A 14,461-nucleotide genomic window follows, 5' to 3' on the forward strand; every position below is an offset into this window, starting at 1 on the left:
GGAAACTAGCTTTAAAACGGTCAAATGTTCTCTCTGCCCCATGGCAAACAATGGAACACTGCAGTGCAGAGACATGATGCTGGTGATTTATTTAAAGGAATGGGAAAAGCTGCAATACATTTCTAAATACCAGTAGGCTCAAGCCAGATACACATTATGACCCAAACTGTTACCTACTGCTGGTCATCTCATTTCAAAAACCATATGGATTTTACAGGTTGATAGTCCAACTGTATAAGCTCTCATTGAAATGTAGTGTACTACGGACAGGAAATAATCTTGTGGTAAAAGCACCTGGTCAGCATTTGACCAAAGGGTTTTAGTGTGGTTACAATATTTATATGGTAGAAGTTGGTCTTCCTGAATAACTTAAAGATAGCGAGATGGCAGCAGGTATAACAAGTGTGTAGGAAATGTACACAAGTAATCCAATTGGGTCAACATGGCATGCAATAAAATGTACTTAATGTCAGTGCAGTATCAAACTAGAACAGCTTTCCTGAAACCCCATCTGGGTTCCCTCACACACACACACCTTTAAAGTACAGTACAACAGTCCTCTCTCACACACAAAACACATTAAGGGCTGGGTTCAATCCATATCACGGAAGATCTGCATGAAAATGTAAAGGTAATTTCCGATTGAGCCGACACAGCATTTACCGTGAATGCAGTCTCTGCGACCACAGGAAAATTGGCTATAATTGTCAATCGCACTATAAAGCGGATCTTCAGCGCTACGGATTGAACAGAGCCCCAAATTCACACGATCACTTGAAACAGACGGTGATAGCCAGGAGGTAAGATAGATGAGCTAACCTGAAAATACAGGTGTTTGCATCCTGAGAGCGAGCGAAAGGCTTGGGTATTTATCTGTGTAAGAATGCTGTTTAAACCAGCAGGTTTAAAAATAACATTCTTATGTACTGAAAATGTATTGCTACACAGTGTTGCCCCTTTTTACTAGGCCTATATAATCTACATTTAAATATGAAAAACCTATGCTCAGTTCAGTTATGACATCTCTATTTTTCAAACACTACCCTTTTCTTATAAACTAAGTCTCCAAAGGGCAGACACTAGATGCAGTGAGTGCTAAGCCTGGAGAAGTGCACTTTGAAGATGTCACAGTCAACTCCATAACTTTTCAGAGCAGTGATCATGTAGTAGGTTAATGAAGTTGTAAAGCAGATATCAAATATTTTTGGGGGACCTTGTGCTGTTATTGCTACACATATGAACATGGTTGTGGTGCAATGCGAGTCCTGTTTGCATTGGTTTGCTATGAGGAAATATCTACAAATCTAACACTCAGGGCCAAGAGATAATTCCCTTTTTTTCCATCAGAACACACAGACAGACATCAAACAATAAGATGGCACATTCTAATTTTGTCTCAACTTAAGTTGGTTATTTTCCTTTTAATAATGTAGGTAGGTAGAGGCTGTTTGTCAGTTTCCGAGCAGGTGGGACGGGGGCACCTCTGCTTGCTATGACAACCAGGTTAGAGGTCAGGGAAGCGACTGGGGTCCTCCTTGTAGTCCGCTGGGATGGAGAAGATGGACTCCTCAAAGTCATCGTAACGAAACTCTTGGAAGGTGACCGTCGCTGTGATAGTGGGGAACACAGGGATGTCTGGAACACAAAAATAGAAGGGATTGTTTCTGGCGTTTAATATGTCTGTATCTTCATAATTTTACAATATTTCATTTTATTTTAACTTATAAATAAAATCAGCCATGTGGCCACATAACGTACAGTGCATTCGGAAAGTATTCAGACCCATTGACTTTTTCCACATTTTGTAGGTTACAGACTTTTCTACAATGGATTAAAATAAAATAAAATCCTCATCAATCGACACACAATACCCTATAACGATAAAGCAAAAACAGATTCACAGAAATGTTTGCAAATTTGTTCAAAATTAAAAACTGAAATATCACATGTACATAAGCGTTCAGATCTTTTACTCAGTACTTTGTTGAAGCACCTTTGGCTGCAACTACAGTCGTGAGTATTCTTGGGTGTGATGCTACACGCTTGGCACACCTGTATTTGGGGAGTTCCTCCAATTCTTTCTGCAGATCTTCGCAGATCTTCTCAGATCAGGTTGGATGGGGAGCGTCCCTGACCAAGGCCCTTATCTCCCAATTGCTCAGTTTGGCCGGGCGGCCAGGAAGTGTCTTGGAAGAATCAAGTTGTAGAAACATCTCAAGGATGATCAATGGGACAAGACGCACCTGAGCTCAATTTCGAGTCTCATAACAAAGATCTGAATACTAATGTAAATAAAGGTTAAAAAAATATACATTTTAGAATTAAGGCTGTAATGTAACAAAATGTGGAAAAAGTCAAGGGGTCTGAATACTTTCCAAGTGCAATGTATACTGAACAAAAATATAAACGCAACATGAAACTATTTTTACAATTTTTCTGAGTTACAGATCATATGATCAAGGAAATCAGATCAAGGAAATCAGTCAATTGAAATGAAGTCATTAGGCCCTAATCTATGGATTTCACATGACTGGGAAGACAGATATGCATCTGTTGGTCACAGATACCTTTAAAAAAAAGGTAGGGGGCTTGGATCAGAAAACCAGTCCGTATCTGGTGTGACCACCATTTGCTTCATGCAGCTCGACACATCTCCTTCACATAGAGTTGATCAGGCTGTTGATTGTGGCCTGTGGAATGTTGTCCCACTCCTCTTCAATGGCTGTGTGAAGTTGCTGGATATTGTCGGGAACTGGAACACGGTGTTGTACACGTCGATCCAGAACATCCGAAACATGCTCAATGGTTGACATGTCTGGTGAGTATACATTCCATGGTAGAACTGGGACATGTTCAGCTTCCAGGAACTATGTACAGATCCTTGCGACACGGGCCTGTGCATTATCATGCTAACATGAGGTGATGGCAGTGGATGAATGGCACAACAATGGGCCTCAGGATCTCGTTACAGTATCCCTGTGCATTCAAATTGCCATCCATAAAATGCAATTGTGATCATTGTCCGTAGCTTTTGCCTGCCCATACCATAACCCCACCGCCACCATTGGGCACTCTGTTCACAACGTTGACATCAGCAATCGCTCTCCCACACAACACCATACACTTGGTCTGCGGTTGTGAGGACGGTTGGACGTACTGCCAAATTCTCCAAAATGATGTTGGGAAATACCTAGTCAGTTGTATAACGGAATGCCTTCAACTGAAATGTGTTTTCTGCATTTAACCCAACTCCTCTGAATCAGAGAGGTGCGGCAGACCGCCTTAATCGACATCCACGTCTTCGGCAGCCGGGGAACAGCGGGCTCAGGGGCAGAACGGCAGATTTTTACCTTATCAGCTTGGGGATTCGATCCAGCAACCTTTTGGTTACTGGCCCAACGCTCTAACCGCTAGGCTACCTGTCGCCCTGGAGGTGGCTTATGGTAGTGAAATGAACATTAAATTATCTGGCAGCAGCTCTGGTGGAAATTCTTGCAGTCAACATGCCAGTTGCACGCTCCCTCAACTTGAGACATCTGTTGCATTGTGTTGTGTGACAAAACTGCACATTTTAGACTGGCCTTTTACTGTTACCAGTACAAGGTGTACCTGTGTAATGATCATGTTGTTTAATCAGCTTCTAGATATGCCACACCTGTCAGGTGGATGGGATTATTATCTTGAAATTCTCAAATTTGTGCCCAAAATCTGAGAGAAATAAACTTTTTGTGCTTATGAAAAATTTCAGGGACACTTTATTTCAGCTCATGAAACATGGGACCAACACTTTATATGTTGCATTTATATTTTAGTTCAGTGTACAATATATTCATACCAAGCTTGACTGGAAACCCAGGAGGAAGCTTCATTTGAACAAATTCTCTTAGTTTGTTGAAATGTTTGAATGGGGCTATGACCTCCAACACATTCAGTAACCTGGAAGAGGACAGAAAAAAGGGTCAGTGCCAAACACTTATTCTGAATTGATGCATTATTCAAACAGTACATTACTAGCCTAGATCCTATTCAATCAAACTTAAAATGTACCTAAAATCAAGAGGCCTTCCAAAAGCATTTGCTAGACAAGAACTATTCTGAATAGGCGATCTGCATCCACCTACTATACATTTAATCAGAATCTGTGTGCACAATAACGATAAATACACGGAGGTTTCCAAATGCACTACAGTCAGTGGTGAGACTGATGAGAGACCACTAGCCAATAAGAGGAGGGATTCTACTCACGACTCAATGCCCAGAGGGAAGTCCTGGCTCATGGCTACGGTCGCTTTGAAGTTCTTCTTGCTCTCCTTACACACAAGCTCTCTCCCAAGATGAGGTGCCCTGGGGATGAACACACACACAAACACGCTAAGTCAGCACCATTGGCGTATACGTTTGGAGATTTAATAGTAAGCCACTGCTAGTAACAATCTTCAATGAAATAACTCAATAATAAACAGTGGCTTGATATTAATCCGGACAGTAGTGTCATCTGTGACCTTCCTTAAAGGGAATAAAGCAGGGCTTACTTTCCGTGCTCTGCAGAAATGTACTCCTCCCAGGAGATAGTGTTGGGGCCTGGAGCCGTGAGGGACAGCCTTCTCTGAGGCTGAGGGAAAGACAGAGAGGAAGATCACCACATGTATGCATCATAACCACATATCCATATTATGTGCACCAAAACCACACCCACTACTGAAGAAGAGACTAAAGACCCAACGCCTCCCTCCCTCCATCCAAGTCCCTCCCTCACCTCATAGTTCTGCTCCACCAGGTTCCCTCCTTTGCTCAGGCTCTCCATGATGGCTTTGTTCCTCAGGACGTCCTCCTCACTCAGATGCTCCCGCCGTTTCCTGGACTCCAGCACCAGGCCATTCACAGAGTAGAAGTCAGCCAGGAAGTTACCAACTCTCTCCTGCAGGGACAGACACAAGCCAGATGCATAATAAACACTGGTGGCTGCATTATTAATGACACCCTATTCCCTATACAGTACGTACAGTGATCACTGTTTTACAGCCTGTGTTCATAATGGCTGCTCAGTGAAACGACCTCTCTTGATTTGTCATAGACGCTTGCTAAAAAACTTTAATGAGCAAGCCTTCCTTCACGAACTGGCCTCTGTTAAATGGTATGGAATCAGCTTGATCCCCTCTGTCGAAGACGCTTGGACTTTTAAACAAATGTTTTCAGTGGTACTGTTAACAAACACGCCCCCATAAAGAAAATGAGAATTAAAAACAGGTTCAGCCCCTGGTTCGACCGTGATCTCGCAGAGTTACTCCACCTCAAGAATTGCATTTGGCGAAAGGCTCGGCACACGCATAGTCAGGCTGACTGGCTATCGTTCCGGTAAATGAGAAATAAGTGCACTCAGGCAATCCGGAAGGCTAAAGTTAGTTACTTTAAGGAGCAGTTCTCTCTCTGGGGGTCTAACCCCAAGAAGTTCTGGAAAACGGTTAAAGACCCGGAGAAAAAACCCTTCTCCTCACAGCTGCCCATGTCCCTTAATGTTGATTGTCTCTCTTGTCATGATGTGTGTTTTGTCCTATATTTATATTTTATTTTACATTTTTAATCCCAGCTCCCGTCCCAGCAGGAGGCCTTATGGTAGGCCGTCATTGTAAATAAGAATTTGTTCTTAACTGACTTGCCTAGTTAAATAAAGGTTAAATAAATATAAATAAACACAGCTTATGATCAAAGACCAATTGTATTATTCCCTCTATATTCCAGTGACCTCTGCACCCCTCCCCACATTCTGCTGTGTTTCAACAAAATAAATTGCCTACTGAACAGGACCGGGAGGGGCGCTTACCGTCTTGTCCTCCCTGAAGAGCCAGCCGATCTGACTGCGGGAGAAGGTGATAGACTTGGTGGACAGGGTGGCAGAATAGACATCACTGCTCATCAGGATGTCCACCTCCTCCTCAGTCTCCATCTCAGACTCCTGCAGGGACACATCAGGCAGTCGTCATAATCATCATCATAATGACATCACAGAATTCAATAGGTCCCATTATCTTTATGGGTGACATGGTGAAAAAAGAACTTCCACACACATTAGATTCCAGAAAAAAAAATATGATTCATTGTAACAATAGCTGAGCTTTCAATCAATCAACCTTTGCCAGGGCAATACAAACATTCATGTAAGGTTGGGTAGCTTTGAGAACATGGTACCAGACCATATAGATCACATTCATGTGAGGTTGGGTGGTTTGGAGGACATGGGACCAAACCATATAGATCACCTCGTGATGTATCCGCTGGTACACCTTCTGCTCATTGTCCAGGACATAGAAGGACTTGGAGGGCGGAGCATCTCCGTTAAAGATGAAGCTGAGGTCTCCTCTCTGACACTTCATATCTGAGAAGTCTATCAGAGTTGTGTCCAGTCTGTCAAAGGAGAAAAAGAGAGAAGGAGAAAGAGTGTAATGGCTTAACTCTGGGAGATGAGTGGTTGCACACGCCAGCTATAATCCTCACAACTTGTAGCAAACGTGTATGTGATGCCTTACCTGATGTTGATCCCCTGCTTGTAGATCTTGCAGTTATCAGATGGCAAAATACGGGAGAGCAAGGGCACTATGAGACACGAGAAATAAAATGTAATGATCAACAGTAGTTAACGGATAAGATTCATTAAGATAAACTGCAGAGATAATATTTGGTATCATTATGCGGTATATAAATGAACATGGCCAGTGGCTAGGCAATGCATGGTCTTTAAAGGGATAGTTATCTAATTACCCAGAGTCAGATGAACTCGTGGTTACAATTGTTGTCTCTGTATCCAGTATGATGAAGTTAGAAGTAGTTTCGCCAGCCAATGCTAACTAGTTTAGGGCAAAGATGAAGTCTTCAGGTACAGCTAGACTTCCAGTCGTTGCACTAGGCCAGTGGTTCCCAAACTGTGGGGCCCTCCCCGAAGGGTCAGCAGTGGGGGTCAGCCCCCCCTCAATTTTTACTTTTATTTTTTAAAGGAACTCAGTCTGGCTTTAAACTTAATCCTGAAATTTGTAATAGTAGAAAGTACGTGGTGCAATATCGAAACTGGTTAGTGCATCGTCAGTTCCTCTTGTCACGTTAGTCATTGCATACCTTGTCAGAAATGTCCAGATCAACCAGCCCATGTCAGCTACTAATTTTATATTTCGTCTTTTTAGGAATATACAGTTGCAGTCGGAAGTTTACATACCCATAGCCAAATACATTTAAACTCAATTCCTGACATTTAATCCTAGTAAAAATTCCCTGTCTTAGGTCAGTTAGGATCACCACTTTATTTTAAGAATGTGAAATGTCAGAATAATAGTAGCGAGAATGACTTATTTCAGCTTTAATTTCTTCCATCATATTCCCAGTGGGTCAGAAGTTTACATACACTCAATTAGTATTTGAATATATTTAAATTGTTTAACTTGGTTCAAACGTTTTGGGTAGCCTTCCACAACATTCCCACAATAAGTTGGGTGAATTTTGTCCCATTCCTCTCGACACAGCTGGTGTAACTGACTCAGGTTTGTAGGCCTCCTTGCTCGCACACACTTTTTCAGTTCTGCCCACAAATGTTCTATACGATTGAGGTCAGGGCTTTGTGATGGCCACTCTCATACCTTGACTTTGTTGTCCTTAAGCCATTTTGCCACAACTTTGGAAGTATGCTTGGGGTCATTGTCCATTTGGAAGACCATTTGCGACCAAGCTTTAACTTCCTGACTGATGTCTTGAGATGTTGCTTCAATATATCCACATAATTTTCCTCCCTCATGATGCCATCTGTTTTGTGAAGTGCACCAGCCTCTCCTGCAGCAAAGCACCCCCACAACATGATGCTGCCACCCCCGTGCATCATGGTTGGGATGGTGTTCTTCGGCTTGGAAGCCTCCCCATTTTTCCTCCAAACATAATGATGGTCATTATGGCCAAACAGTTCTATTTTTGTTTCATCAGACATCTCCCCAAAAAGTACGATCTTTGTCCCCATGTGCAGTTTAGCTGAAAAGCTTGGTCTTGAATCTTGCGTACACTCTGTACCATGGAATTGGTACATCAAAAATCTCTTCCCAACTATTTTGCAATCTGTAAGGCACAGTTGTCAACATCCTGGTCCTCAAATGAAACTGGTATACTTTTCTATTTATTTATTTCTCTGTCAGTTTTGATCCTTTACAGACCAGTTCCCTACCTCCTCCTGCTGCCACCTGCCTCCTCCCTTTTTGGGGTAATGCTGTAATCAATTGGTTGTACTCTGAGCGAGCAGACTTTCCCGTACAATTCTGATAACTCCACGAAGGACATAACGCTACCATTCCAATTTACAATATCGTTTAAGAACAAAACACCCTTTTCAAACATCTTTCCTATAAATACAGGTATTTTATCAACCAGCACATTCAAATTCAGCCATAATATTTGTTGAAATATTTGTTCTATCTTTTCAGAGGGATGAATTTGAAATTGTAGCCAGCTCTGCAATGCTTGTTTGAAAGAGAGAAAATATTTTCAAAGTATCATTTTCAATTAATCGAAAATGAGACATGGCAAACTGCACAGAGGCAAAAAGGCAATTTTTAAACAACGGATGAGCTTTTCTTAGTAATCTACTTGAGAACCATTTAGGGTTCAAGTAAAACTTTTGAATAAGTGAAGCTTTTAGAGAGAGGTTTAGTGCTTTTATATTTAACAATTTCAACCCACCTTAATTTATATTCATTATATAGATAGGCACGTATTTTTGCATCACTACATTGAAGTGTAAGGGTCCTCCAGTTGTTTAGATAGACTGGTGTTTATATTTGCCATCCGAGTCTTGTTTTAATAATAGTGAAATCAGACCTTCCTGCTGAGTACCTGACAGACTACCATTTCAATAGGAGTAGTTAAAACAATCTAACAATGGAGCTTTAAGTATATCAAAAAAGGCTTGACATACATCTACCGATATGCCATCAAGCCCTGGGGTTTTTCCAGGCTGAAAAATTCAATAGCCTCAAAAAGTTCTTCCTCTGAAATTTGGCCTTCGCACTGATCTTTCTGTACATTTGTTAATTATCCATTTTTCATTTTATTTGGAAATAATTCCTGAATGTAATATTCATTCAGTGGGAGAGGATGAGATGGAAAAGAGAACATCTGCCTAAAATAATTAGTTTCCTCTTATAAAATATAATTAGGATAATCATAGATGACTCCGTCTAAAGGTAAAGAGATTCTGCAAAGGCTTTTTGTTAGTGTTCTGTATTGGAGATTCAGGAAGAATTTTGTGCATTTTTCTATCCAGTTTGCTTTATTTTTGTAATAGATTACATTAGAATGTTCTTGAATAAGTTCCACAAGTTCTTCTTGTTTATCCTCTAACTTATTTTGTATCTCATTAGTATCGTTATTATTAGTTCATGGATTTCCCTTGTTAGTCTGGTCTCTTTAGCCAGAAACGGCTTTTTTAAATTATTGATGAATATTGAATTGAACGGCCTCTGAAGGTACATTAAAGGTATCCCAAACAATAAGGGAATTTGCTGAACCTATATTATACTGGAAAAATTCAGTTATAAATAATTTTGTCTTAGTTAAAAATAAGTTGTCCTCCAGTAAACTTTGATTACATTTCCAATGTCCACGTGGAAAATCTATAAGTTATGTGAATGCCAATTAGATGATGATCCCCTCGCATTCTATCTCTTATTAAAACTTTTTTGACCTTTGATGCAAGAGAGAAATAGACAAGAAAGTAGTCAAGACGACTAGCATGATTAAGTTTCCTTCATGTTTATCTCACTAGGTCGGGGTTTTTTAGTCTCCAAATATCCACTATTTCTAATGTTTTTACAGTTCCCATACTTTCTTTTTTTGTAACCTGAAGTCCCTGTAGAATGTAGTACAGCCATGGTGTTATGGAGCTGTCTCGGAATAGCTGTTCATCAATAAAGACTTTGTCCACAATGAGAAAGGCACGCTTACCCTTCTCCCTTTGTTGCCTTTGTACCGGATACAGTCTCTTACGATGTTCGTTTATCTCCCTTGGAAATCGGTAATTGAGACTGAATTTGGTAATTTTAAGCTCCCTTCCCCTGCTTTTGATTAGCTCCTTTTGTTCGTAGTGTTTAAACATTGTGATGATCGGTCAGGGACCCGTAGGTCTCGCGCCCTCTGGATTATTGGATGCGTCCTCAGGAATCCCAGAAAAAAATTGATTTTCACACATGCTATGACTTTGTATGTCTAGTACTGATTCCGTCATCACCCTGTTTTCCCGAGTAGACAATCCATGTAGGAATTGTGGATTTTTACCTTGGCTGTGAGTGCCTTGTTTTCTCCTTGGAGGGTGAGAATTTCACTCTGGCTGAACTCCAAACTCTCCCTCAGCCCTGCTACCTACTCACACAATTTTCCAGCGCTGCATGAATTCCAGCCAGAGCACTAGCCTCTACTTCAACGGCAAGTAAATTGTCCGTGTCTGTAGATAAATCTGTTTTTCTTTTTTTTGTCAGGTTAAAGTTATTTTGTGAGGGAGTATGTTGTTCCTTCCATAGCGTAAAGCTGTTGGTACTCGTCGATTTCCCTCAGGATCTCCTTAGTATCCAGGTTGGCTCTTTACTGCAACCAGTTGTTTTACGAAAAGATAACAATGAGTCTTTCCCACGACGACAACAGGTGTCTGTAGTACAGCCAGCTAGCACTCGCGGAATCCTTGCAAAAAAATGTAACACAAACTTGCAGTCCCAGTCGTAAAGGCTAACCGCGTCATGGAATCCTTAGCAACAAAACATTAGCTCTGATTAAAATCTATTTAATGAAACAATTTTAATATAAACAACAAACCGGGTGTCGACAGTACAATGTTCTGTTGTGCCTTTTGTCACTGAAATATTACATGAATACACATTAGGCATGGCAAAATGTTTAGAATGGCAGGAAATAAACTTTAAACCTGCAAAATTCTCTCCACTAACAAGAGGGGTGTGAACAGTTTGTCATGAACAGTTCTTGTGCCCATAGAAATATACGTGGAACGTGCCGGATATTCACCAATGCTGGATGGGGGGCCCCCGAATATAAACCCCTGTGCTAAGCTAGTGCCAGTTAGCATTGGCTCGCAAAACTACCTCTAACTTATTTTTTTTATTGACTATCCAAAACATACAATATACTTGCAGTGAAGCCGCTCAACAACTACACCATACCGGTCATCCAACAGACTCCCATTCAGAGTGACACACAGAAGCATCCAGGGTCAATGCCCTGCTCAAGGGTACGTTGACAGTTCTCCCACCAGGCCAAAAACCACGAACCCAAACACGAACCCTCCAAGATCCCCCCACAGTTCTCCAATAGCTGTCTCTCAACAATTCGAGACCCCTCCCACAGTCCACCCCCCCCCCCCACGTCGCAAAACTACCACTAACTTCTTTCATATTGCATGCAGAGACATAAAAAAATTAAAAAAATCCCGAACAATCTCTTTAACAAATCCCTGAGCCGAAAGAGCACCACAAACCCTCTAAGCAATTAACACACCACACTCACAGCCAAGATAGAACGGTAACAGACCATTTATTTGTATTTTTAAATACAGGCTAATTAGAGTGGAGAATGAAACTACCTGGCGAAGGTGTCCTGCACTAAGAATAACAATGAATAGAGTGTGTGAAAGGAAATGTTGGCTCGATGCAGCTTATCTTAATGTATTGCATATCATGTAGCGGCGACTCACCCCAACTTTGAAAGTCCCAGTGAAGCTCAAAGTAGAAGTCACCAAGCTATGAAGATTTAAAAAAAAACGTTGTACATTATTATATTGTCATGCAAGCCACACACTATCAAACAAAATGCACAAATAAGTTCCTTTATAGTTGTAAATTGTTAAAAACATTTTAAAAGGGGGAAAATGTATTTTGGTGGTGTTATTATGGACAGATGCCGAGGTTGGAGAGAAAGATTAAAGAAAGCTATGGACGGATAGTGGTAGTGAACTGATACTACTACTAGCTATGGAACAAACAAACTGAAATTACTGACACCCTAGATAAAGATGACCAATTATTAATTTATGAAATAAATCATACAGATAGAGATATTTTGTATGCAAAAATATATATTATTTTATCCTAATAAAATTGCTGAGAGAAAGAGATTTTGTTTAACAAGTAATATTATTAGTGTCATTTTGGAGCCACCTTAATTGTAAATAAGAATACAATATGTTTCTAAACATCTAAATTCTACATTAATGTGGATGCTACCATGATTATAGATAATGATGAATGAATAATGATGAGTGAGAAAGTTAGAGGGTCAAAGATCCTGCCCCCAAGACATGCTAACCTTTCACCATTACCAATAACACTGGAGATTAGCATGTCTTGGCAGTATGATCTTTGACAAAACTAACAGCAAATGCATCCAACATGTTTGTAGAGTCACAAGCTTGATGTAGTCACTGTGTGTGTGCTAGGAATATGGGACAAAATACTAATACTAATGCTAAACTTTATTTGTAAGAATCTTTGGGGTGTCAATAATTTTGACCCCTACCTTTTTGAGAAAAAAAGTATTACTTGTTAAACAAAATCTCTTTCTCTGAGCAATTGTATTAGTATAAAATAATACAATTTCTCAATTGTTTGGAGCATACAATATAGTTAGGTATTTGTATTATTTATTTTATACAGTCGTTATTGCTCATCTTTATCAAGGAGGTCAATAATTTCGGACCCGACTGCATGTCAAATAGGTTTGGAGATATTCAATTTATTCCACTCTACTGGCAAAAATAAATTAACCGCAGCTCAAGTACTTTGACAAAGGATCTGTGCACGCCATACATTATGTATAACCGGATGCTGTAGCAGGCTAGCCCAGTTGGCTGTCAAAGCCTCACCTCCTTCAGCGCTCTCAGCAGCTTGGGCCTCTTGTCCGCCACACTCTCTCTGGACTGCTGCTTCAGCTTTCGCAGTATGGCTGTGACTGAAGATGTGAGAAGAAGGAGATCACAACAAAGCCATAGCAAGGCACTGCTATACAACACCATACAAAACAAAGACAATATTTTCCATAGCCTAGATATTCTATTTGTGCAAGTTTCTACCCTGAGACCACACACACAGAAGAAGGGAATACAAGGGCAGATGATTTTTGCAAAAAGCAACTTTCAAAAGCGTTACACAACACGAAACCTAAAAGTGAAAGAAGATGAGCTTTGTAAACCCACGCTTCAATGACAGTGAGAGGTCTGAGCCAGAGAAGAAAAAGGAGATACCCAGCCAGTCAATGACAGAGAGATAAATCATTCAACCAAGTGATATACTGTAACAGTAATCCAATGGGGTTTTGCCTGATACTACTGACTTTAAAACCAAAGTTATCCCACTTACACTTTGTAGTCAATTTTGACAATAGAATACAGTGGGGCAAAAAAGTATTTAGTCAGCCACCAATTGTGCAAGTTCTCCCACTTAAAAAGATGAGAGAGGCCTGTAATTTCCATCATAGGTACACTTCAACTATGACAGACAAAATGAGAGAAAAAAAATCCAGAAAATCACATTGTAGGATTTTTAATGAATTTATTTGCAAATTATGGTATTTGGTCACCTACAAACAAGCAAGAATTCTGGCTCTCACAGACCTGTAACTTCTTCTTTAAGAGGCTCCTCTGTCCTCCACTCGTTACCTGTATTAATGGCACCTGTTTGAACTTGTTATCAGTATAAAAGACACCTGTCAACAACCTCAAACAGTCACACTCCAAACTCCACTATGGCCAAGACCAAAGAGCTGTCAAAGGATACCAGAAACAAAATTGTAGACCTGCACCAGGCTGGGAAGACTGAATCTGCAATAGCTAAGCAGCTTGGTTTGAAGAAATCAACTGTGGGAGCAATTATTAGGAAATGGAAGACATACAAGACCACTGATAATCTCCCTCGATCTGGGGCTCCACGCAAGATCTCACCCCGTGGGGTCAAAATTATCACAAGAACAGTGAGCAAAAATCCCAGAACCACACGGGCTGACCTAGTGAATGACCTGCAGAGAGCTGGGACCAAAGTAACAAAGCCTACCATCAGTAACACACTACACCACTAGGGACTCAAATCCTGCAGTGCCAAACATGTCCCCCTGCTTAAGCCAGTACATATCCAGGCCCGTCTGAAGTTTGCTAGAGAGCATTTGGATGATCCAGAAGAAGATTGGGAGAATGTCATATGGTCAGATGAAACCGAAATATAACTTTTTGGTAAAAACTCAACTCGTCGTGTTTGGAGAACAAAGAATGCTGAGTTGCATCCAAAGATCTCCAGATCTCAACCCCAGAGAAAATCTTTGGAGGGAGTTGAAAGTCTGTGTTGCCCAGCAACAGCCCCAAAACATCACTGCTCTAGAGGAGATCTGCATGGAGGAATGGGCCAAAATACCAGCAACAGTGTGTGAAAACCTTGTGAAGACGTTT

The 14,461-nt window shown here is 40.8% G+C and overlaps 1 protein-coding gene across 2 annotated transcripts in view; it reads right to left on the reverse strand.

Annotated features, from left to right (window-relative positions):
- Positions 1–72: 72 nt before the first annotated feature.
- The window catches only part of LOC135512769 (ankyrin repeat domain-containing protein 13C-like), a 28,394-nt gene continuing 14,005 nt past the window's right edge, over positions 73–14,461 (reverse strand). The window contains exons 4-14 of one of the 2 annotated variants that reach the window (XR_010451455.1): positions 12,890–12,975; positions 11,723–11,768; positions 6,525–6,591; positions 6,258–6,402; positions 5,822–5,953; positions 4,757–4,918; positions 4,533–4,612; positions 4,246–4,344; positions 3,836–3,936; positions 2,053–2,186; positions 1,574–1,635 (exon numbers count right to left, since the gene is read on the reverse strand). Coding sequence is in view for 1 of the 2 variants with exons in the window: in XM_064935126.1 (XP_064791198.1) it covers positions 1,505–1,635; positions 3,836–3,936; positions 4,246–4,344; positions 4,533–4,612; positions 4,757–4,918; positions 5,822–5,953; positions 6,258–6,402; positions 6,525–6,591; positions 11,723–11,768; positions 12,890–12,975 (1,049 nt within the window). In the remaining variant the exon portion in view is untranslated. Of the gene's footprint in view, positions 1,636–2,052; positions 2,187–3,835; positions 3,937–4,245; positions 4,345–4,532; positions 4,613–4,756; positions 4,919–5,821; positions 5,954–6,257; positions 6,403–6,524; positions 6,592–11,722; positions 11,769–12,889; positions 12,976–14,461 lie in introns of both variants that reach the window. The other variant, XM_064935126.1, reaches the window with a different exon arrangement.

Source organism: Oncorhynchus masou, chromosome 3 (assembly GCF_036934945.1).
Source record: "Oncorhynchus masou masou isolate Uvic2021 chromosome 3, UVic_Omas_1.1, whole genome shotgun sequence".
NCBI lineage: Eukaryota > Metazoa > Chordata > Actinopteri > Salmoniformes > Salmonidae > Oncorhynchus > Oncorhynchus masou.